Below are 24920 nucleotides of genomic sequence, written 5' to 3'. Positions count from 1 at the left end.
TAGTAAAGTTGTGACCACAGTTGTCATATGTTACTGTATCATCTTTCTTTGACTGTTGAGTCTTAATCATTTTTTATATTTTGTGGAGTACTTAATTATAAAAAGATAAAATATTTCATAAATGGACATTAATAGGATTTACTGCATATGTGGTTTGTTTAACATCCATTTAAACTGGTCACAGTTTATTTTAAGCTCCAATTCTTACTATTAACAAACCATTTTGCCTAAAACAGACTTTTGCCTAACTCCAAATCTGCTCTTTTGTTAATAGTAAGTTGTTAAGTTTAGGTATTGGGTAGGATTAGGGATGTAGAATATGATTTTGCAAAATAAGTGCAGAGTTAGTAGTGAGAACTAGTCCCTAAACTAAAGTGTAAGCATTAAATCAAATTATAAATTATGATTAATAAATGTGTGATCATTTCATTGTAATGATGCTGCAATTCATTTGAATTTGTTCTAGTTCAATCAAACAATCAATCAAGCCAGACAAATTTACTTTTGGGGGAAGAAAAAAGGTTTTGTCACATAATAACTAACAAAAACACTATAAAGCTGAATCTGTTATATACGTTTTAACAAAAATCAACTCCTGGGGCAAAACAGCTCGACTCACTAAAGCCATCTCCAGTGCGCGTGCACTGCAGAGCAGACGGAAGAGGAGCGCGCAGAGGTCAGACAAACACTCAGCTCATCCTGAGCTCTCCAGACCGGAGGGATGTTTACCATGAAGCCATCAAAAGGAAGCGGGGAATAAACGCACCAGCTGGAATATATATCTTTTTCATTATTCTGTGTTTTATTTTTTTTTACGTATCTCTGGTTATTATTATTTTTTATTTGTATTTTTGATGTCGAGGACTAGAGAGCATTCCAAACAAACATACTTTTATCTCACTTTCCTTCCCTCTCGTTTTTTATCAAAACCTCCCCGCGTAAAGGACTGACAGGCATGTGGTGGAAAGTGGGGCTCGTGCTGGTGATGTGCTCGGGTCTCACGAGCAGCGAAGCCCGAGAGGAGCACCGGGATTCGCCTCCGCGCAACACGATGCTCAGAGCGCCCGTGGAAACGCTGGACTTTGGCTTCGTGCCGTCGGTGACGTACGAAACGCACGCGTATTATGAACCGGGTCCCATCGGTATTGTTTTCCACATGGTCCACGCGTTTCTGTACGTGGTTCAACCAAACCCTTTCCCCAAAGGTGAGATGCACACTGTCTTTGGGAACGCGCAAAAGTTATCCACATTCTTGCGCGTGTGTTTTTGGGTGATTTCCAGATGGCAAACGTCCACAAGGACTCACAGATGTGCGATGTAGACTTCAGATTGATGAATACTGCTGCAGGTGCATGCTTTAGTTAGTATGAGAGAAAGGCGTTCTTATGGCAAGCCGTTTTAACCTTTATTCCTTAAACCTTGGTGGCACTTAAAGTAACACCTTGGTAACATTTCAAGGTTTCACTTGTTGCAGTGTAATTATACATATAAGTACTGAGTAATATTTATTAACCACGTTTATACTAAACACTGAAAGTAATGGGTGTACATTCAATTTTTCAGTCATAAGTAGCTAGTAAATTTCACAATTATATATGAACAAACACAAGTAACACATTGAATAAAAAATGGGATTTGAAATAAAAATAACTAAATGGTGTATTTGTAAAATATACACCAGTAATTTTGTGTTTTAGGGTTAGTTTTAGTTTTTGTTTTAGGGTTTGGGTTAGTTGCATGTAAATGTAAAACACATGTCACACAGTTTTATTTCTGCCTATGTTGATAGTGGCCAATTTATTTTATTTAGTGATCTAATAGTTGCTGGCATGTTTTAAAATTTCACTTGCTATTCATTACATACCAGTAGTCCTGCTTTTTGCAGTAGCGACATATATGTATTCAGTTGCTATTAATAATATGTATAAAGTAATTTTTTTGTTACTAACCATTAGTCCAGTAGTGATAACAATTCCATTGTTCCTGGTAAGAAATGGCTATTATTAACATTTTAATTATACTGTTTATTTCATATTAGTGGATTTGTAGAAAAGTAGATATGAAACAATAGTATCTTATTTGCTACCTTTAACAAACTGTAAATGAACAAACTAATTAAACAGGTGTTCACTACTAGTGTCTAATAAATTGTTACACAAATTATCAATAACGAAGATGATTGCCTTTCATGACATTACTTTTTAAAATAGATTTGCTATCAATATTACATGTCAAAAAAGGTCTTGTTTTGTGGTTGGTTACAGTGTAATAAAACATGCACAATTTAGGAGTTTCTTCCTGAATGGACCAGAATGCAGGGTCTTTACCTATTTAAGTCCGAACTATTTTTAACCGGACACGCAACGATTAATGGCAAATTCAGTCAATTTGTAATTTTATAACAAGGCAATAATAATAATAATAATAATAATAACTGAAATCCAAAAACAGTGAGGCACAAAGGTCTGATTTACATAGACACATTTATTAAAACAATCTGCACTACTAACATAAAAATTAATGCTAGTAAAATTTAAGGAATAAATGCTAAAACGGCTTGCCATAAAGATATGAATTGAAAATATATCACAAGCCACATTATTTATTGGGGCAGTGTGTCACATTTTATTGTAAATATCAATTAATTGTTTTTTGCTTTAAAGTTCTTTTATTTTTATTAAAGTCAGTGATTGGCTGTTTAATGGCAAGTTCCACTGTCACAACTTACCCAACACTTTAACCTTTGTGTTTTGTAAAAGCTATAAATGAAACATTGCTGGCATGCATTTTACAAGAAAATAGTTTTCCAGTCTTCAAATTTTCACATTTAATTCAATATTACTTGCTGTTTCTTTGTCATTATTTGTGACATTAACATTTTTGTGGCATTTTTTTTTTAATGACAACATGCATCACTATTGGCAGTAATGGTGGAAATATTTATATTGGTATATGCCTACAGTGAAAAAAAAAAAAAAAAAAAAAAAAAAAAAAAAAGTAAAAAGTGTGACAACTAGTCCAAGTCTATTTAAGGACTGTTGGCAGGTGGATTTCTTTGTGAGGTCAGCATGTTGAGCATAGAGGATCGCTTGTGTGTGTGTGTGTGTGTGTATTTAGAGTACAATAGGATTGCATGGTTAAGTCTCTGCTGCCAAACCAATTAGCCGATCCGCTGAGTGAGTCACCTGCCCAATCAGGTAATCTTATAATCTGAGTGCCATATGCTCCAAAGGTACACGCAATGCTCCTGACAAAACATACAACCATTTAGCAACAATTCTGATTTGAAATCACAGATTTTAATGAAAATACATCAAACACAAGCCACAAACAGATATGATTCCCTCTGCAATCTCTTTACTACCGCTAAATCATTCTTTGCAGATTTGCAACTCTTGATTTGATAGAAAAGTACTCCTGATGTAGAAATGAGTCTGGATTAAACAGCAGTAACACACACACGATTCAGGTTAAAGCTTGCTATATTTCTCCATTCTGTCTGTCTGCAACTCTTTTTCCGGATTAGTCACAGCTCACAGGTTTGAACACTGTTGGAGAGTGTTGTCTGTGAAGGAATAGATGGATTTATAGCTTAATATCACGACATTCATTCCGTCATTCGGTCGGGGCTTTAATCCAGGGGCTCCCTTCGTCTCAGCCCAGATAAACCTTAATATCACTGGATTTAAAAAAACTGCACTGTAATTGAATGACAGGAAGATCGTCACTCAGATATGTCCCATTTATGCTATTCTATCCATTATGTCGATGTGTCTTAATTTATACTGTTCTGCTGCTGAAGAGAATCACCTTTTTATTCGCCTATCATCCATATTTGTGTGGCTTGCTGCATCTGTAAGAAAAGAAGGGATGGAAGCGATAGTGTTAGAAGAGGGGGTTGAGGATTAAACAGACGAATGGGGTTTGGTAGAAGAAGGGAGAAAAAGGGGAAAGAAAGCATTAGAGAGGGAGAGCACAAATGAAATGGCCAACAGAAAAACCAGTGTTAAGAGGATTGACCGTATGCCATTATAACCAGTGATACTCTTTCCTGTTCATAGAGGATTTCTCTTGTTCGCTTACGCACAAATGCAAATATCTGCCTCCATAATTTATAGTCAAGTGATAATATAAGCACTCTCTAATTATCCCATGGAGACCCATAAAATATAACTGTAAATTCTGCTTGGATGAACAGAAAATTATATTTTATCTATACTGTACATACTACTGTCCAAAAGTGTGATCCTTTTTGTGTGTGTTTCATGTTCACCAAGGCTGCATTTATTTGATAAAAATACAATACAATAAAACAATGCAATTGTAAAATATCATTACAGTTTAAAATAATGTTTTCTATTTTAATATATTTTCAAATATAATTTATTCTTGTGATCAAAGTTGTATTTGTATTTATTATTATTATTATTTAAACAGTATTTATTTACTGTTGGAATCTGTTGTAAATAAATGTAAAAGAAATTATAAATGTCTTTACTTCCACTTTAATTAATTTAATGTTTCTTTGCTGAATAAAAGTATTAATATTCTTTAAAAAATCATGTAGGTTCTCTTCGTGTATGTTCTAGCATCTTGTTAAGTGAAGGGCTTGTTTCAGTAACAATCTCAATTAATGCATTTATTTATTGGAGAAGACGTCATTGATATCTATTGGTTACTTAATGCATATTTGTTGGTTTAATATAACATATAAAGTCTTATAATTGTTTGTGTACCTAAAACATGAGCATAAATATCATTCACACGTGTGTGTTACATAGAAGCAGATGGTATCTAAGTTAACAAATGCCGACTAACTTTAGCGATAGCATTAGCACTGAAAACAAGACTCTGTAGCCCCATGAAAATTAATTATTGTTTGAAGGGTTCCTGAATTTCTAGTTTGTAGTAGTTTAAAATATTTCATTCTCTTGACCTTGTGAGCTAATCTGGTCAATTTTCTGTTGCAGATCTCATTGTTAAAATGGTCCAGCAGAACATGGGAGGAATCAAAGGGGACGATTACAAGAAGGTGTGTGTGCTTGTTTTGTGCCACACTGTATATTATATAATAAAATAAATATATGTATATTGCATTTAATAGCTTATATGTTCAAAACTCACTTTCTTTCTCTTCATCTTTGGCATGCACGCTAATGATGTCTCTTCAACTCTGTGACAACGCAGCCGGAGAATGTTGTATTATTACTACAGGTGCTGTTTAATGTGAACCTACTCTTGATGCACATTACATGCTCACATGCACTGCCAATCTTTACATTTTACCTAAAAAACATTTATTGTTTTCACCTCATGTTTTATTTACTTTTAATGCAATATTTAAAATGTGGAAGCTTATTTCTGCCATGAGAGAAAATATAACAAATTTAATTGCAAATTTATATCTCGCAATTCTTATTTTTCTTGCAGTTCTGAGGAAAATAAAAATCGGAATTGAAAGATATAAAATCAGAATTCAAACGTTTGCAGTTTTATTATCATTTTTAAATTTTAACAAAATTCTAACTTTTTATCTCACAATTGCTATATATATATATTATTTTTTTAATTATCACAATTGCTATTTCACAATTCCAACTTTTCTCCTCACAAATAAATTTTTTGCAATTCTGACTTTTTATTTTTTATTTTTATATCTTACAGTTCTGACAAATCTCTTAGAATCGGGAATTTATGTCTTGCAATTGCTGGTCATAAATGCACAAATCTATTTCTCACAATTTTGAGTTTTGCAGAATTGAGAGTGAGTTTTGAGAATTGCGAGAAACAAAATGGCAAAAATTGTGAGATAAAACATTGCATTACTTTTTTTTTTTTTTACCCATGGGGGAAACAAGCTTCCAAAATAATCAAAGTAACTGATATTCATAATGTGATAAAATTAACAAATCATTTTTACCTGACCCCTATATAAATTCCATGTTAAAACATGTAGAGCAGTTCAAGCTTTGTCGTCTTCATCTAGAGGCTTTTCTCAACAAATGTTAATAAATAGATTTAATGGTGATTGACTGCTCTCTCGTCTTCTCCAGGCGATCTACTATGAGCTGGGCTTCATAGTGCTGTCGGTTCTGGGGGTGATATTTGTGCTGTTCGTGCCGGTCGTGGGCCTGTTTTTCTGTGTGTGCCGCTGCTGTGAGAACTGTGGAGGTGAGATGCATCAGAGACAGAAGAAGAACGGTGACTGCCTGAAAGGTTTCTACATGGCCACACTCATCGCTACCTCTGTCTTCCTCGCGTGAGTGTACTGTTTGAGAACATTTATTACAGTCTATACCTTCCACATGTTTGTAAAAGTGAATCTTAATGCATGAAAGACTAATGAAAGTTGCTCATTTCGAATCTGTTCAAATTAGATTAAATTAAAAAAAGTACTTGCTTAAATTCAGCAGTTTCTGTGCATCTGATATGCTTTAATTAATTGATTATGCATATATAGAATACATCTTAATCATCTGACTTGGCGTTTTGCATACTTTGTAGCAGAAAAGTACACATATTTGAACACATACAGTATGTGACCCTGGAGCACAAAAGCAGTCTTTTTGCATATTTTTAGCAATAGCCAAAAAAACATTATATGGGTCAAAGTTATCGATTTTTCTTTTATGCCCCAAAATCATGAGGATATAAGATAATGTTGCATGAAGATATGTTGTAAATGCCCTACTATAAATATATCAAAACTTAATTTTTGATTAGTAACATGCATTGCTAAGAATTTATTTTGGACAACTTGAAAGATGATTTTCTCAATATATTTTATTTTTTTACACCCTCAGATTCCAGATTTTCAAATAGTTGAATCTCAGACAAATATTGTTCGGTCCTAATAAACCATGCATCAATGGAAAGCTTATTTATTCAGCTTTCAGATGATGTATAAATCTCAATTACGAAAAATGCACACTTAAGACTGAGGTTTTGTGGTCCGTATTGCATTTACAGCTCAGATGATTGGCTCAAACGAGCAAAGATGGCAGATTTCAAATAACGATTTCGCTTATGGGGTCCTGTGCATCACAATAGCATGCTAACAGAATGGAATGCTAACTGATAGCCTTCTTCAATTATTATAGACCTCTTTGGAGACTATAGTGCAAGGTACTGTTATAACAGGTCAGATTGTTACAGTTAAAAGAGCCTGTTAAACATTTTATGAGATCATCATTGTCAAATTGTATTCCTGATTTGAAGTGTTATTTAAATGTTGTTTTAACATTTCTAATTCAAACTGTATTAATGAAACACAAGACACATGATATCGCAACACACAAACACACACATGCATAACAATATACTGTACAATGCATACTGTACAATGCACTACATGCATACTATAAGTGCATATGTCAGTGTATGGGGGCCAGTTTGCATGTAAATGTGACCAGTCATTCTAGTTAAAGAACATTAGAGTTATTTAGATCTAGAAATAGAATAGAGGTCACAGGTACACTGAAGCACCATCACCCTCTCTCTCTCTCTCTCTCTCTCTCTTTCTCTCTCTGTCCTCTGTGTGATAAACACCAGCTGTGCTGCTCCATGCTAATCTAGCCTAGTCCAGGCTTGTTACTGTGTCTCTCTCTGTCTGTGTGTGTGTGTAAGCGTGCAATTGTGTTTCAAGTCAGATTCGGATAATTGTTAATTGCTAACCGATACTGAAATTTTAGGAGATAAGAGAAAATGATTTGAATAAGCAAGAGACATGTTGTGCACATAAAGTCAATCAGTTGGTGCGCAGCATTGCTAGAGAGTGTAATGAACACACCTGCAGTGGTCTAGAATGACACACACACATTCACACATGTGACATTGATAGCCCTGAGTCTGTCCAGGGAGAAAGTCTCCTCTTTATTTCTCTACCCCATTCCCCTTTTTCTTTCTGCCTCTTTTTTTTCTATGACAGTACTGACAGCAGTTGCTTGGGTCACAATGGGCGATTGTGAGGCATAGACTGTACTGTAAGTGTGTGTGTGTGTGTGTGTGTGTTTTGATGGACTCTCAATGACTTACTGAGAGGTTTGCAGTTTTTGTGCTGGACGAAGCCTGGGAGCAGAGAACATGACTGTGCATATCTGCTCTGCTTCTTTCTTCACTCTACTTCTTTCTCTCTCTCTGTATGGCTTCCTTTGTTAAATCAAATTTCCCCTTTATTATAATTTTTTTGTCTGAGGGAAAGAGAGGGAAAGGAGGTGTTATATAGTGTAGGAATGGGGAAGGATGTTTGTCTGGCAATAATCTGTAATCAGATGCCGCGTTTGAATACATATCTGCACCACACAATTAGTAAAGTGTTATCTCTAGTTTATGGCAATGTGTGTGTGTGTGTGTGTGTGTGTGTGTGTGTGTGTGTGCGCGTGCGTGCATTTACTGATTCACCTAGTTTTGTGTTTTGATGTGACATTTTAAAATGTATATTTGTATATATATTTACATTTTAAATATTTTAATACATTTTTATTACACTTTAATTCAAAGGTTTGAGGTTGGTAAATCATTGGAATGTTTTTGAAAGTAGTTTAAAAGAACAACATTCATTTGAAATTTTTTTTTTGTAACAATACTGTGATTCTTAAACAATTCTTATTTTTATATTTGTATATGATGTTTAATATATTTATTATATAATAGTAATCTGCTCTATTGCTCTATTGCTAAGGAGGGCTACAATACCTGAAGAACAATTTCTTATAACCTTCCATTCATAGCAATGCTGTGGTTTGGCTAGTGCAGGATCCTGTATCTAGAATCATATGCATAAAATCTGTCACTTATACGTGTACTTTTTAGCTACAAAGTTTGCAAAAAGTCATTTCTGAATGAGTAAGCTGTTTGATATCTCAATATTCATGGTTCAATAGCTTGGAAGCGTGCAGGTTACTTGGCTTTCCCGTAGGGTCGTAGGGGCTAAGAAGGCTTCAGAATTTGAGGACCTGTTCAAATGTAATGCTAATTAGGAAAAAACTTGATTAAACTTGGTGAGAAAAGTGCTATTTGTGTCTAGATGTTGTAGTTTTTACCAGAGGTGAACAAGGTCAAATTAACTGTATTCTAAGCTTTAACCCTTGAATAATATTACATAAACAACATGACAACAGCACCACACTGTGGCCGTCTGATGTAACTGTACGTCTGTGACAGCAATACAGAGCACGCATATCTACACTTTAAATATTTATATTGAAATCTCAAGCTCCCTTCCTCAGAGTGTGTAGTGTTTCCATCAAACGTAATTTTTTGCACTGGTTTTAATGGTGCAAAATAAGACCAGAGGGTCTAATTAACTGTAATCTACAGTTTCACCATAACAATACCTGTAAGCGTATTATTGTGTTGATTTGTTCACAGAGTGGGAGTGACGATCGCTTACGCAGCAAATCAGAACATTACCAATCAGATCAAGAGCACCAGACGCCTCGTCAGCTCTAACATGAGAGACCTGAAATCTTTTGCGAACAGCACACCCATTGTAAGCCATAAACAGGTTCACATGTTGTGGTAAAATGTGTAAAGAAAGCTGAACTAACAAGTCTGCAGATTCAAAGCATGGAGACATGCACAAACATATTCACACACTAAAAGCTAAATCTGCTTGTCTTTGTTCTTTTATTTTATAGCAAATAGACTACCTCGCTGCACAATACACAACAGCCAAGAACAAAGTATTATCAGACTTAGACAGTAAGTACTCTGTCTTTCCTCCTCATTTAATGTTGAAAAAATTGGGGTTGGTAAGAACTTTTTAATCTTAAACAATTCATTCAAAACGGTTAAATTATTTGAGTGTTTGAGTGTCTTTATGCATGGATCATTGAATCTTTGTCTCAAATGATTCATTCAAAAACATTTGACTTTGTTTGGAACTATTTCTGTTGCCAAAAATAAAAGACAATATTGTGTCTAAAATGTCACCTAATCAATATTAACTTTTTGTTAGATGAACTGTTAATATCTCACTGGCGATCACGCTCATGTGCTAAAAATCTAGGAAACGGCATTGTGTGGTATTACGTAATGATATGAATATAAAAACCAAAAACAGAGATATTTTTAGCATGTGTAACTCAAATGAAATAATCATTCTAACTGATTCATCACACAGTGATTGCTTTTGGCTTTTCAAAGTGTCCTAGAAACATTATTATCAGTGCTGAAAGTTGCATATTATTATTTGCTATTATAAGTTGCTGCCTAATTTTTCTGTGGGAACTCTGATTTATTTTTTCTGGATTCTTGATGAATAGAAAGTTCAGAATAAATTTTTTGTAACAATGCTAATGTCTTTGATCAATTTAATACAATCTCGCTGCATTTAAAAAAAATAAAAGTACAGATCCCAAACTTTCAAACATCTTTGTACTTAATGTTGGAACTGCATTCAAAAAATTTTACTTTTCTTGTCAATGTGGTTTATCAGATATTGGGAATCTGCTGGGTGGACAGATTCACAATCAGCTGGAGAGAGAAGTGGTGCCTGCTTTAGACAACGCTCTTCGCATGACAGCAGGTGCACAACCAGACAAATACACACACTTATGGCTGAAATCACTAAAATAGTATTTTTAACATGTTGCATTTCAGTGCAATCCTGAATAACCTAAAAATCTGAAATGTACATTATGAAATAAAACCTCAATCATTAGATATCAAGTCACAATTACCAAAAAAGTGTGTGTATATATATATATATGTATGTGTATATATATATATATATATATATATATATATATATATATTACAATCATGAAATGTTACATTTTGAGATATAAAGACACAAATAAAGTCATACAGTTGAGGTTGGACTAATTTAAAATAATTAATTAATTACAAGATGCTTTTAGGACAAGTAAAAATAACATTATATAATAATATGCCAAACAAACATAATATAACTGATAAAATCAATAAAGATAAACAAAAGCAAAACAGAAGTATGATAAAATGCTTATTAAAAATACTTATTTAACCCACGTCTTTGACATTGATGCTATCACGCTCTGCTTTTTTCAGCTACTGCAAAACACATTGACACACATTGATAATATTCTCGTTAACCTGTTCCTTTCTGTTTCTGTTGCTTGTGATTATGGATAAAAGTTAAAGTGGAGGGTGCTATTAAAGGTAAAAGTCAGTGGTTTCACCCACATGTTTTGTGAAAGTAGAAACTGTGGTTGTTGTTTATCCTGTTGTTGTTATCAGTCTTGTGTATGTTTTTTTTATAGCTCTCAAATGTTTTTTTGCATTTCATCATATTTCTGTTTTATATGATGAAACGAGAACCTAAAAAGCTAAAGAAAATCTGAATAGAGGGAAAACACACATTTATATTAGAAAATGGCATATAAAAATGTTCTGGCCAGTAAAGCTGTGTTGTGTGTTTGCAGTAGTGTCAGTTTTGCATGTGAGCGTGTTGTTATGAAGTATGTGTTGTGTGTGTACAGCCATGCGGGAGACCAAAGAGTCATTAGAGAGTGTGACCACATCACTGGAGATCCTGCAGGAAGGGACGGGCAGACTCCAGATCTCTCTTCAGTCTGAACGCGTGTCTCTCTCAAACACACTCAGCGACCCGGCCTGCTCTAATGGAGACGTTACACACACCTGCAACACCATCCGCGGGACACTCAGCCAGCTTGTGCTCAGCGCAAACTTTCACGGGGTAACACTCTCTCACTCACACACACACCCACACACACACACTCACACACACACACACACACACGTTTGTTTTTGTGTAAAGTGTGTTCATCCCATAGGTGTAATGGGTTTTATACTGTACAAACTGTATATTCTATCTCCCTTCACCAACCCTACACCTAACCCTAACCCTCACAGGAAACTTTGTGCATTTTTACTTTCTCAAAAAAACTCATTCTGTATGATTTATAAGTGTTTTGAAAAATGGGGACATGGGTTATGTCCTCATAAGAACCCTCTCCTTGTAATACCTGTGTCATACCCATGTCATTATACAGAGTTGTGTCCTGATATGATACAAAAACATGCCCACACACACACACACACACTCTCTCTCTCTCTCTCTCTCTCTCTCACACACACACACACACACACACACACACACACACACACACACACACACACACACACACACACACACACACAGCCAATATGAACTGTGCATGTGTGTGTTTTAGGGTATATACAATAATGTAAATTATTAGGCAATATTTAAAGGGGAAATCCATCCATTTAAATTGTTTTATGTTATGTTTGACAACAAAAAGTAACTCATACGTACAGTAGGAAGACCTGTATAATTTTTTTTTAATTCCATTTATTCATCTTATTAAGATGCATTAATTAATGCATTATTAAAATCATAAGTTGCATCTGATATTATTTAATGAACCAGAACTAACAATGCACCGTCCTATTTCTCATTAGCTTTTTTTAATACTGTAAGAAAATTGTTGCTCCTTGTTAATGTTAGTTTTTTATAAAGTGCTGCCATGTTAACTTCTAACCCTATACCTGAGTTTTAAATTCAGTTATTTGTTAAATTAATATTGATATCTTTCAGTGTATTACTTTTCAGATTTTTTTAGAAAGGATATATCATCCTTTTCACCATGAAATCAAATGCTTATTTATGTTGTATTGCAGTTTTTATTATAAAAGATTCATCCTTGCACATTATTATTTTGATAAACATTTAAAATTCATCTAACCTTATGGTCTCTCATCAAAAACATTAACATCAGAAAACGTTCAGTGCAATTTCTGGTTCATGCCAAAGGTAAAAACCAGTACACTTTAGCCAAAAATAGCTTGTAATGCAGAATGGGTTTTTATATTCCTGTGCATTTTAGCCTAAAGGTTTAATTAGTTAACATATAGTAACTCCTGTGTTTCATGCAACAGTTGCCTGATGTTGAGGCACCTTTGGCCAGTCTGGATGCTGTGCTTCAAACAGACCTCAGTGATATCGTACAGAAGGTCAGCTGGGTCTCTCTTTATCATGACGCCACTAGAAGTCTCCTGTAATGACAGTTCTTCACCAGCTTTTCTTCTTGTTGATGTCTTCAGGGCTACTCTTCTTTTAACGACACACCGAGGTTGATCAGAGAACAGACAAAAGAAATTTTGTCGGGTGAGTGCATTTTTATTCATCTGTCTAGCTCTGTCCCAAAACCTGGGGTGCTGCCTTGCTGCCTACATAGGGAAGGTTGCTTATGATGCCTTAATGTGCTGCCTTCATAAACTCGTTCATCTCAAGCATCCTTCTGTACTATTATAAGGCCTACAGCTTTCTCTGTTCTCTCTCTCTCTCTCTCTCTCTCTTTTCATGCTAACCTCATTTGCTCTCTGAAAATGCATGTGGGAACCTGTCTCTTGTTAAAAATGAAGCTTTACCCAGTAAGTGTTCCTCAAGTGCTGTGTTTCTTCAACATAAGGCTAATCCTCACCGAGATGTATTAGTGCCAGACGTGATACTCTTTTCATTGGGCGATCTATCTAAAAATATATATATTTCTGCCTTGATTTACATATTTATATTTCATCCTCGTTTTCACAAACTCATCTCTCTCTCCTTCTGTCTGTTGAAGAAGTGAAAGGGCTGCTGGATAAGTCTGGTGGAGAGATAGTTGCTTTCACAAAGATGTTCCCGGTTGAACATGCACTTGAGAACTTCACAAAGTTCCTGACAGAGAGCCAGAAGAATATTGAAGCGTACTATCCTCAGATCGACCAGCTGGACTTCTACAGGTACTTCTGTAACGCTTACTGATGCGACAGTGCCACACACATACTAGAGAGAAACCCAGCTCTTATGAGAGTCACAACCACATTCTGCAACAGAATTCAAGACCACACTTAAGATTAGGGAGCACATTCACTATTAACTACGACTTCTTGTGCCTCAAGAAACTCTTAATTTGCTGCTTATTAATAGTTAGCAAGGTAGTTGTTAAGTGATCTAATATATGCTCATTAATATGTGCTTTATAAGTATTAATAAACAGCCAGTATGCTAGTAATATGCATGCTAATAAGCAACTAGTTAATAGTGAATAGTGTCTAAAGTGTTCAAGGAGGGACAACTACATTTACATGAAATGCTAAAGATCTGTGCAGAACCAAAATGAAATAGTTATATGTGACATATTTAAAATAGCAAAATATTCATGTATACACAACTATTCAAAATATTTTTAATGCTTTTGGAAGAAATCTGATGTGCTCGCCAATGCTGCATTTATTTGGTCACAATTACAGCAAAAAAACAAAAAAACAAAGCATTGTGAATTGTACTCTTATATGCTGATTGTGCTCAAGAAACATTTATTATTAGCATCAATGTTGAATTTGGTCGGTTGGTTTTGGTGAAAACCGTGATTTTCCAGTTTTCGGGATTCACTAAAAGTTCAAAAGAACAGTGATTATGTGAAATTGAAATGTTTTGTCTCTGCTGTCACTTTTGATCAATTTAATGCGTCCTTAGTGAATAAAATAATTAATTTCTGCAAACAGAATAATCTATTTGACAACAAACTCAATATTTTGCAGACGAATGCAGTACTGTTTATTTCTGTGTTTGTGTTTCTAGATGGATTGGATGTGTGGTGATTTGTTGTATGGTCGTGCTGGTTCTGACATTTAATTTCCTGGGTCTGTTGTGTGGATCATGTGGTTATGATAAAAATGCCACACCAACCACTCGTGGCTGTCTGTCCAACAGCGGAGGAAACCTACTGATGGCGTGAGTTATCAGGACAACACGCAAACAACACACACACACTCTGCCTGGCCAAAAGAAGTTGCAATTTGGACTTAAATAAGCAGATGCTTGAGACAGTAGAACTGGATCATTAATGCAGTGATTAACTCTTTCCCCGCCAGAAATTTGTAAAAAAAAAAATGCAATACAACAAAGATCAAAGCCTCTACTATTTAAAAAAAATCTGTTTTATTCTAGCTTAAAGCATTCTTTTTTTAATCAACCCTTGAATTTCATTATTTTTTTTCGTTCTGAGCAAAAGGTGAGAAAATCACATTTTTATCACCAACTACATTTGGATAATATTCAGTACGATTATCAAAACATAAATCTAGTAAATCACTTCCATCAACACTTCAAAAGCTTGCACAGACATACACCACTTCCTGGATAAACATTTAACTCTGTAACATTATGCAACTTTCATTTATATGCTGTCTATTGCTGATGATCGCATTATTTATCATATGCATCTGTTTACATAAGAAATCACTAGTTTTTCTGTCCTTTTCATGTTTTTTGTTTAGTTTTCAAGGTTTTGAACTTATTCAGAAGATGTGTAATAGCGCCCCCGAGTGTATAACAGTGAAAACACAAAAAGTTGTAAAAACTCATCAATGACAGGGAAGCGTTGTCTTCTAAATGATTAGATAACTCATCAATCACAGGTAAATAATGAATATGTTTCTGGCATGTACTGTAGCATGTTTGGCAATAGTTATTTGATCCCTAACTGATGCAGTGCATACCTTTTTATTTCCCAAACAACCATTGGGCCCAAACTGTGAAATAGGGGTTCAGTGAGCATGAGGAATTGTTTTCATGTATGAATTGTCACCACAGAGTCCTGAGATTAACCCTATTGAACATATTTAGGATTTTAGCAATGCAAGATCTCGGCCAAAACACGTGATGGAAATTGATGCTGTGATGTTGCATGATGTTATGGAAACATTGCCACAATGAATGCACGACATAAGGATAAAAAATAATAATAATAATTTTTAGCCTGCTGGATTTTTGTAGTGTCATTCTGGAATATGGTTATGGTTATGTCTTCCTACGTGGTTGTTTGAGAAATGAAGTGACACAAATATACAACATGCCAGAAACATTTTAATCAATGCAATAATGATTCAGTCCTAAAATCTTACATATTTGCTTATTTAAATCCAGATGATGACTTTCTTCTTTTTTTTTTTTTTTGGCCATGCAGGCAGTGTATACAATAACACTTAGCTTACATTTCAAAATATTTTAAAGTGCATAAAAAAAGAATTGCTAATAGCTAAAAGTTAGATGCTATTACTAATATTCTTTTACATTTTTGTGGTTTTGTGTGTGATCAGTTCTGTTGGCTTCAGCTTCATCTTCTCCTGGGTGCTCATGGGAGTAGTAGTCACCTCGTTTATTGTTGGTGGAAACGTAGAGAAGCTTGTGTGCGAGCCGCTGGCTAACAGACAGATCTTTAAGGTACTAGTACACTTCTCTATGATAAGAAACAACAACTGCTAATGTTTATACACAAAAATAAAACTCAAACTACAAAAGTAAATCAGCTATCTTGGATCAAATCTTGTAATTAAAAACTCTGTGTAGTGTTTGGAAGGGAGAAGAGAAACAGACCAGTATAATCTTACATAACTCACACAACACTGGAGCCCTTGTATTTATGTTAAACTGTGGTTAAGCTAGAAGTGTGTGTGTTTGTGTGTGTGTGTGTGCGCGTGCGCTTGAGCAAAAGTTTTTGAATTGGGTTGGAAATTCTTAAGTAAATCTGGGTCAATTTCAGATCAAAGCATTTTTACATAAACACTTATATATAGGAACTTGAACACACTTAGAAGATCAGACATGTAGCATATGGTTTGTACGTGAATTTAATATCTTTAATATTAAATTAATAGCTCTTTATTAGTGGTCCACAGAATAAGGAAAGTCATACAAGTTTTAAACAACTGACAGAATTTAATTTTTTTTAAATGACTTTTTGACAATTAAATATATATATATATTTTATGCTGATCAGATAATCGACACACCATATATGGTCCATCCTGCCAAAAAGAACTTCCTTCCTGGGATGCTGTTCCAAGATCCAAACATCGACCTCACTGTGGGCAGTATGTACAGGTAAGTTTGTGAGGAAAGATCAGTGCTGGAAGTCACTTATAAGTAGTTGATCTTAAAGATATGCATCACTTCCTCACTCTCAAGTTCTTCCAAATCCATAGGATTTTCCTTCATCTTTAACACACAAGTGAAGATATTTATAATGAAACCTGAGAGATTTCTATTCCTCCACTGAAAGTCCATTCTACTTATGAAAGTTTACAAAGACAATTTAAATGCAATCCATATTAATCGAGTGACTAGGTGCATGCACTTTCAACGGAGGGACAGAAATCTGTCAGATTTCATAATAAATATCTTCATTTGTGTTATGAAGATAAAGAAAAGTCTGGGTGTGGAATGACATGAGGGTGAGTAATTTAGTTTTTGAGTGAAACATCCCTTTGATCATTTATTAGAGACACTATTTGCTCGGTGAGAAAATGTGTTGATTTGCTTCTCTCTTTTTCTCTTCCTCAGAGATTGTTATGAGAATCACGGTTTGTATTCAGCGCTGCAACTGGAGACCAACTTCAACTTCAACAAGTTTCTCAATGCCACGGTGGTGCGTGAAGAGATTTAAGAAAGATAAAACCTATATATCTATCAGTTCTTTAACCATGTGTTTGTGTGATTTCTCAACAGTGTAACCTGGAACTGACCGAGATATTTAACAGTGTGACTGTGGATCTCCAGGGGATGCTGCTTCTGGAACAGGAGGGCAAAGATAACCTCATTGACTTTGCTAACACAGGCATTGGAGAAATCGACTATCAGGCGTATCTAACCGAGGTAACCAACACTCTCTCATAGTCACTTACGGGCACGACAACAACAACAAGACATTTTAATGATACTTATGTGATTGACAGGTGAATAAAGGAGTGACAGTTGTGGATCTTTTGTCCTACGCAAATGAACTTGAAGCTCAAGCAGACCAGCTGGTGAGATTAGACACATTAATCACTCTCATTAAATGTGAAGATATTAACAGTTCATTAGGTTAGATATTATGTATTAACCTGCCAGTCTCTGGAACATTTTGAATCTTTTTATGGAGATCTCCCCTCCAGTGTAGAGAGACACAAACACTGCATTCATGAGGTGAAAACACACAGCTCTACACGTGCATGTGCTTATGGGGATTAGACTGAGGGTCTTTTACTGAGTCTTTTTGGCATAATATGTAGTTCTGAGACATGAGCCTGATTGTTAATAGTTAATATAGTTTGTCATTAAATAATTAGTCAAGTTCTACCTGTATTACAGCAGAAGGATATTTAATCTTATAATATAAAAAAGTATTCTGAAATGTGTTAACACTTTATTTTAAGGACTGATTTACACTATTAACTACACTAGTTGTTTATTAGCATGCATTGTTTATTAGTACTTATAAAGCACATATAAATGCATTATTCTGCATGATCATATTTTAGATTCTTTAATCCTTAACTTAACAACTACCTTACTAACTATTAATAAGCAGCAAAGTATGAGTTTATTGAAGCAAAAAGTCACAGTTAATAATAAGTTAATAGAGAAAAATGCACCTTAAAATAAAGCGTGATGTAAAATGTTTAATCTAAAGTCTTCACAAAAAATGAATAAAACGATTTCAATATGATCATATATATCAATATATCAATATATATATATATATATATTTTATAGCAATTTACCGAAATGACAGCTGCTACAGTTGTAACACCATTTCCAACGATATTGCACTTATTAAACAATGTTTAGTTGTATTTGTTCAGTCTAAATAGCCTTAGATTGTAGCATCTTACATGTTATTCCAAAATAGTAAAAAACTTTCAGAAAATAAATGAATAAATAAATAAATAAAATAAAAATAAATACAAAAGTGACAGTTCTTAATTCTTGTGATGCATATTAGTCCACTGCTAATTTTTATATTGGACAAGTTAAATAAAGTAGTGATCTAGTTTTTTCTATAGTTTTTCATTCTATTTCTTTTTCTCAATCGTGTTTTTTTTAGCCACGTGGGGCTCTTGAGAATGCACTCAAGGGTCATGCGAGCAGCATCAGACAGATCCACAAAGAACAAGTGGTGCCTATGGAACAGGCCATGGTAAAACACACACACACACACACACATGTTTTTTTTTTTGAAAAGTGGGGACATCCCATAGGCGTAATGGTTTTTATAATGTAGAAACTGTATATTCTATGGCCCTTCACCAACCCTACACCTAACCCTAACCCTCACAGGAAACTTTGTGCATTTTTACTTTCTCAAAAAAACTCATTCTGTATGATTTATAAGTGTTTTGAAAAATGGGGACATGGGTTATGTCCTCATAAGTCACCCTCTTCTTGTAATACCTGTGTCATACCCATGTCATTATACAGAGTTGTGTCCTGATATGTCACAAAAACATGCCCACACAGACACACACGCACACACACACACACGCACACACACACACACACACACACAAACTTGCATATATGGTTTACAAGGATTCTTCATAGGCATAATAATTTTTATACTGAGCTATAATTTTTCACAGTCCATTTGTTTGAGCTAATATTTTCTATCCCCTTACTGACCCAAAAACATTACCCTCACAGAAAACATTTGTTTTAGTATGTTTTAGTATGTTTTCAAATCATTTGATTTATATAATATTATTCTAAGTTTTATCCTTTATTATTCTTTTAATGGAACCAAAGAGATTTGTGAAAGCAAGGGTAAGCCAACAGTTGGTATTGTGACGTGATAATCCAAAAATGAATGTACTTCAGTTCAGTTGTGTTCTGTACACGTTTGTGCTTGCATGTTTGTGTAAGTGCTCTTTTTAGCTCTTTTTGTGTTTGTGCTGTGGGATTTTTCAGCGACTGTAATAATGACATAGATAATGGGTTCAAAAGAGCACACTTGTACTCTTAACTAGAATCAGAGACACCAGTGACTCTTTGAGGGTCAACCAGATTGTAAGTGATTTATATGGTATTTTATATTTATTCAAATAAAGCATGTGTTTTTGTTTCTCGTAGGTCACTTTAAGTCAAAGCATCAGACTGCTTCAGAAAACATCCAGAGAACTACCTGTAAGTCCAGTAAATACACTCAGATTTATGCGAATCTTTCTATTTACTGTAATTAATGCCACTTGCAATCCAATGACATTTATACATGGTCAATAGAGGATAAGTTGTCCAAATAGAGTTATAAACTATGTGAATAATTATGTCACATTTCTTAAATTTTCCCTCTAGATTAAAGTGACAAATGTCTTGAATGCCATTGAAGCAGCAGAGTACCTCATCGCCAACAACGCTTCACATGTGGTCAAACAGGTACAGATATTTATATTTAATTTAATTATCTATGAGTCTATTCATTTACTTATTTATTATTACTTATCAATTGAACCACATGCTGAAATCAAATCATATCTCAGATTTTTTTTTCTCAAGCAAATTTATCGTGTTTTAAAGATGTTTAGTTTTTTTTTTATTGCCGGTGAAGAAAAACTAATATTTTAATAGGTCAGTTATTAATGCGCTGTTTGTATGTTTTACTTAAAAAAAAAAAATTGTTTTGCTAACATGTCACAGGAGGCTGATAAATTCATTAAGAAACTTCTGGGATATTTTTCACAATATACGGAGTGGGTCAAGCATTCTGTGAGTATGCTAAGATAAGAAAAGTCCAGCATTTTCTTAAAGAGTCATGCAACACTGCAGTTAAATCAGTTTTACTCATGCATGCCTCTGTATGCACAGCTGGACATGGAGGTCGCCCAGTGCAAGCCCATCAGCAACATCATTGACTCGCTGGAGATCGTTGGCTGCGGCTTCGTTGTTGACTCAGTGGTAAGATATACAAAACCACTGTAACACATACAAGAACACACACTCACGAGACAGACTGGATATTCTCATCAACGTGCAGCATATGCATGAACGTCCCCAACACACAGACACACACACACACACAGACACACACAGAACAAGATCGTCAGTGTTCACACTCTGAGAATGTTATTGCAGTGTAAATGCTTGTGTGTGTGTGTGTGTGATCTGAAACCATGACCTTACAGAAATAAACACTCACTTTAACAGAGCTATGTTCTGTAATTGGGGATTGCCCAAGCTCTGGCTTCTGTTGTTAAATTAAAGGGACAGTACACGCTCTCTCAGTCTTTTTCCATGTCTGTTTTTTTTTTTTTTTTGATTGAAGACACTAGGATATGTTAGAATCCTCGTTTAACAATACTCTATTAGACAGGAGTCAAATGGACTACTTTTATGGTGCATGATACATTTTTTTTTATCATTTTATGATGAATAGAAAATTCATTTCAATAGAACAGCATTTATTTAATATTTAATTAATTATTTAATTATAAATGTCCTTATTTTCACTTTTGATAAATGTAATGCATCCTTGTTGAATAAAAGTGTTATTGTTAACGTATTAGCTTTTGAATGGTAGTCAGTGTACTGTCATAGGTTAATTTCTTTATATATGTTAAACTAAAGCATATGCCAAAACGTTCATATGTGTTCATAAATGCCTATAAGATTCTTTATATGAGCTGTTTGTTGTGCTTGTTGTGTGTGTTTCAGAACATGTTCTGGTTCGGTCTGGGAGGATGCTGTTTGTTACTCATTCCCAGCATCATCATTTCTGTGAAACTGGCCAAGTTCTACCGCAGGATGGACACCGAGGACGTCTTTGATGAGTAAGTGAACACATACAGTACCTGCTGAGTTTAGACTGAATCACCACTGGATTGCAGCATATGTCATAACTGTGAAGTGAAATATGGCATTTTAAAATGGTTCGGCATCAAATTCAGAACTGCAACTAAATTGAAAATCTTTACCAAGATTCAAGGAGGACTGTCACTGCACATGTGTTTGAAACAGCCTCGATTTCTTCTTTTAAGAGTCATCTTATGTCTCTTATATCCTCAATTCCACTCTTATTTTGCACATTTCGGTTTTCTTTTTACATTTATATTACTTTCCATCTTATCATTGCACTTTTGAAATCTCAGATACCTTAAATCTTTATAAATATTAATGATGTCACTCTATAAACATTCAATCATTCATCTCATGCTACATTTACAAGCAACTATTGTTTATATTCCCTGTTTAGTTTGGATGTTGTTGTCAGTGGTTATCATAGTGAGTCTTTATATGGCATAAACAACCCCATGATGAGCAGGTAGAGTTCATTCCACCACTTCATCTCTGCATGATTAAATCAATTAATTAAGTCAATTCTGCGCATGAATGTTTTTATGAGTATATGTACAGTATGTATGGACCCTTTTCACAGACTGTGACACATTTCCATTATTATTAACATTGTAAATCTTTTCTAAATGTTAAATTAAAAAGTAAACTATACTTTGTGCTGCATCATCCTGGCATTGCATTAAAGAAACAGTAACACTGTGTTTCTAATACAAGCTGCAGGAGTGACATCTTTCTCTTAAATGAAAATGGCTTATTTGAAAAAATGCATGATATGACCAGCTGATTTCACATATTTTGGAATGCACTTCAGAATGTAAAATTCTGGTTAAGGTTTTTTTTTTTTTACATATAAAATAGCATGGATGTCTATAATTGTATTGTTTCATTGGTCCGCGTATGGGAATATTTGCATGCATTTCTGTGTTGGTAGATACCCCAAAACCAATTTATCTGTTTTCTATGATTCATTACAAAATTTGAGAGTTTTTTCTAAAATTTCGGACTAAATGAAATGCACGCAAATAGAGAATTTTGCAATAGCATGACAACTGTATCCCAGCATGCATCTCTTTCCGTACAGATCCTCTGGATCTAAACAAAAGATGCGACATTGAGTTTAGATCTCAATTCCAAACTTTCAAATGCACCTGGGTTTTTTTCAGCTATCCATCCTATGACACAATGAGGTGGTATCCTCGGGCCTCAGCCCCCCCAAGACAGCCTGACTGGTGACACAGATACACACACACACACTTTCACACGGGGTATGCAACTGTGCATGCATCCTGCAGGTACAAAACCTTTCAGCAGCTCATCAGTTCGCCCTTTATTGACCTTTTCTGTGTTTGCATTATTTCCATACTTCTCCTCTGCAAACACATTCATTCAACTCAGTGTTTCCTACTCATCCTATGTCTCAACTGACATCTCAACTTGAACTTTTCTCACTTTGTATTCATTCATGACCCACTATCGTTCTCTTAAGGCATTCGTTTTCTATCTTTCCACTTTTCTCTTTTCTCAAACATGTATCAGGAATTCACCATCATCCCATATTCTACACAGTCTTGTGGATGTTTCATATAGTCACTTTCAGACTCTTCTGCTGGTGTGCCATCTTTGAATCCATTTGAGAAAATATTTGGATTCAGATGTTTACATGCTTATTTATTTCCTGTTGACCAGATTATGGCTCGAGCTCCATCATATCAGTTGAGGTGTTTACATGGACACTTTGCAGTCCGATCGAGCCATCAGTCCAATTCTAAACAGATTATTTGTGTGCATATAAACTTAGCTATGTATGTAATCTTATCATTCACATTTTCTTCCAGTAACATGTGCATGTAGCTTTGCATGACTTCCTGTAACTCTTCAATATTTGATTCAGTTATACCTTACTCTTCATCTTTGCATAATTTAAGGAATTGGAAAATATTTCTCTGAGGTTTTAGTGAACTTTTCTTCTTTTTCTTCTACAGCGGTGCTGAGAACTGGAGCTAAAGAGCGTTTAGCAAGGTAAGACAATCACATCCTATCGTATCTTACATCACCTCAAGCTTTCAAGGCTTTAATGCATTTTTTTAGTCTAAATTTATATATATTTTTAAATCAGAAATTGTCTTTCTAAATTCAGATTCCATGGACGACAACCGCAGATGGAAAAAAGGGAATATAATCTGTGAAAATCTAGTTTCTAACAATAAAACGAAAAGAATACCACGCAGAGTTTATTGTACATGGAACGTGTTTTTGAAAGTTTTGTATGTATTTTGTTAAAATCTGTTTTATAAAACATGTCCTTTAGACATAATTGTGGGTACATCTAAATTTTGTAATGGTCTTTTTAACATTTGATATAAAGGGGCATGAAAGCTCTGTGATGTCAGTCTGTGTACTGCACTGTTGCTTACTGATCACGAAACGGTGTTTCTGAACCAAACATCTCAAGTTTGAAGGACAAAGCAGATTAAGTATTTACATAGAAAAGTGGAGTTCTTCATTTATCATGTTAAATTTTCAGTTCTTCTGCGCAATGTTACTTTTAGTACATTTTATTGTTCAACAACCGAATGTTAGCTTCAGAAATGTTTCTTAGAGAAAATTATGAAAACTATGTTGAATGCACTGGAAAAGTCTTAATGTCTTAAAAGACAAATAAAGCTGATGTCCTAAAAGACTGATTTTTCCTGTTTGAAATGTCAGTACGGTTGATACAAGACATTAATTACACCACTAAAAACTCAGTTAATGTTTTTTTGGTTGTTGTCTTTTTCTTCTTTTGTGTGTCTTATGTATTTGATTGTGTTTACATCTATACCAGAAACTGCAAATAGTTTAATATGTCCAGTGTGTAATGTACTGTAATTTGTTTAAATACAGGTTTCAGTACGGTATACAGTGGCAATACAATTCCACTAAGTTCTCTATCTTAGGTTAAGATGAGGTTATGTTCCAAATCTGTTATTGATATCCACAAATCCAGACGTCTGTCTCACGGTCTGCTCGGTGACACTGTATGCATGTGTTTTTTGGCAGTGAAGCAGTACAGATTTCCAGGTTGTGTTTTCACCCATGTTATGAGATTCAAAGGCACTTGTAACAAGTGTTTTGGATTTTATTTTACACCGCAAATCCACTGGAACATGGATTCAGCGCAAAATGGTTTGTGTTTTTTGTTAAAGGTACAAATAATTACATTTACTTCACGTTTGCACCCTTTCTAAGCAGTTTTATTTTAGTATCATTGGAATATTATAATAGTTTTTAAATGTAGTTTTAATTTATTTTTATATTTTCA

At 34.6% G+C, this 24920-nt stretch overlaps 1 protein-coding gene across 1 annotated transcript; it reads left to right on the top strand.

The window, feature by feature from the left end:
* Nucleotides 1-702: 702 nt before the first annotated feature.
* Nucleotides 703-23809, top strand: LOC113108297 (prominin-1-A-like). Its single transcript, XM_026271252.1, has 27 exons — nucleotides 703-1205; nucleotides 4971-5032; nucleotides 5188-5214; nucleotides 6054-6259; nucleotides 9370-9490; nucleotides 9639-9702; nucleotides 10439-10528; nucleotides 11119-11142; nucleotides 11463-11680; nucleotides 12904-12978; nucleotides 13069-13132; nucleotides 13590-13749; nucleotides 14591-14743; nucleotides 16111-16234; nucleotides 16791-16894; nucleotides 17354-17438; nucleotides 17519-17665; nucleotides 17746-17817; nucleotides 18879-18971; nucleotides 19901-19954; nucleotides 20123-20203; nucleotides 20465-20533; nucleotides 20633-20722; nucleotides 21479-21594; nucleotides 22783-22848; nucleotides 23602-23638; nucleotides 23757-23809. Exons 1-26 carry the CDS (start codon nucleotides 956-958, stop codon nucleotides 23621-23623), a joined length of 2637 nt encoding a protein of 878 aa, XP_026127037.1. The 5' UTR covers nucleotides 703-955; the 3' UTR covers nucleotides 23624-23638; nucleotides 23757-23809.
* Nucleotides 23810-24920: the final 1111 nt, after the last annotated feature.

This window comes from Carassius auratus, chromosome 1, assembly GCF_003368295.1.
Source record: "Carassius auratus strain Wakin chromosome 1, ASM336829v1, whole genome shotgun sequence".
NCBI classification, from domain to species: domain Eukaryota; kingdom Metazoa; phylum Chordata; class Actinopteri; order Cypriniformes; family Cyprinidae; genus Carassius; species Carassius auratus.
Note: the sequence above shows the minus strand (reverse complement) of the source record. Positions and strands in the feature narration are given on the sequence as shown.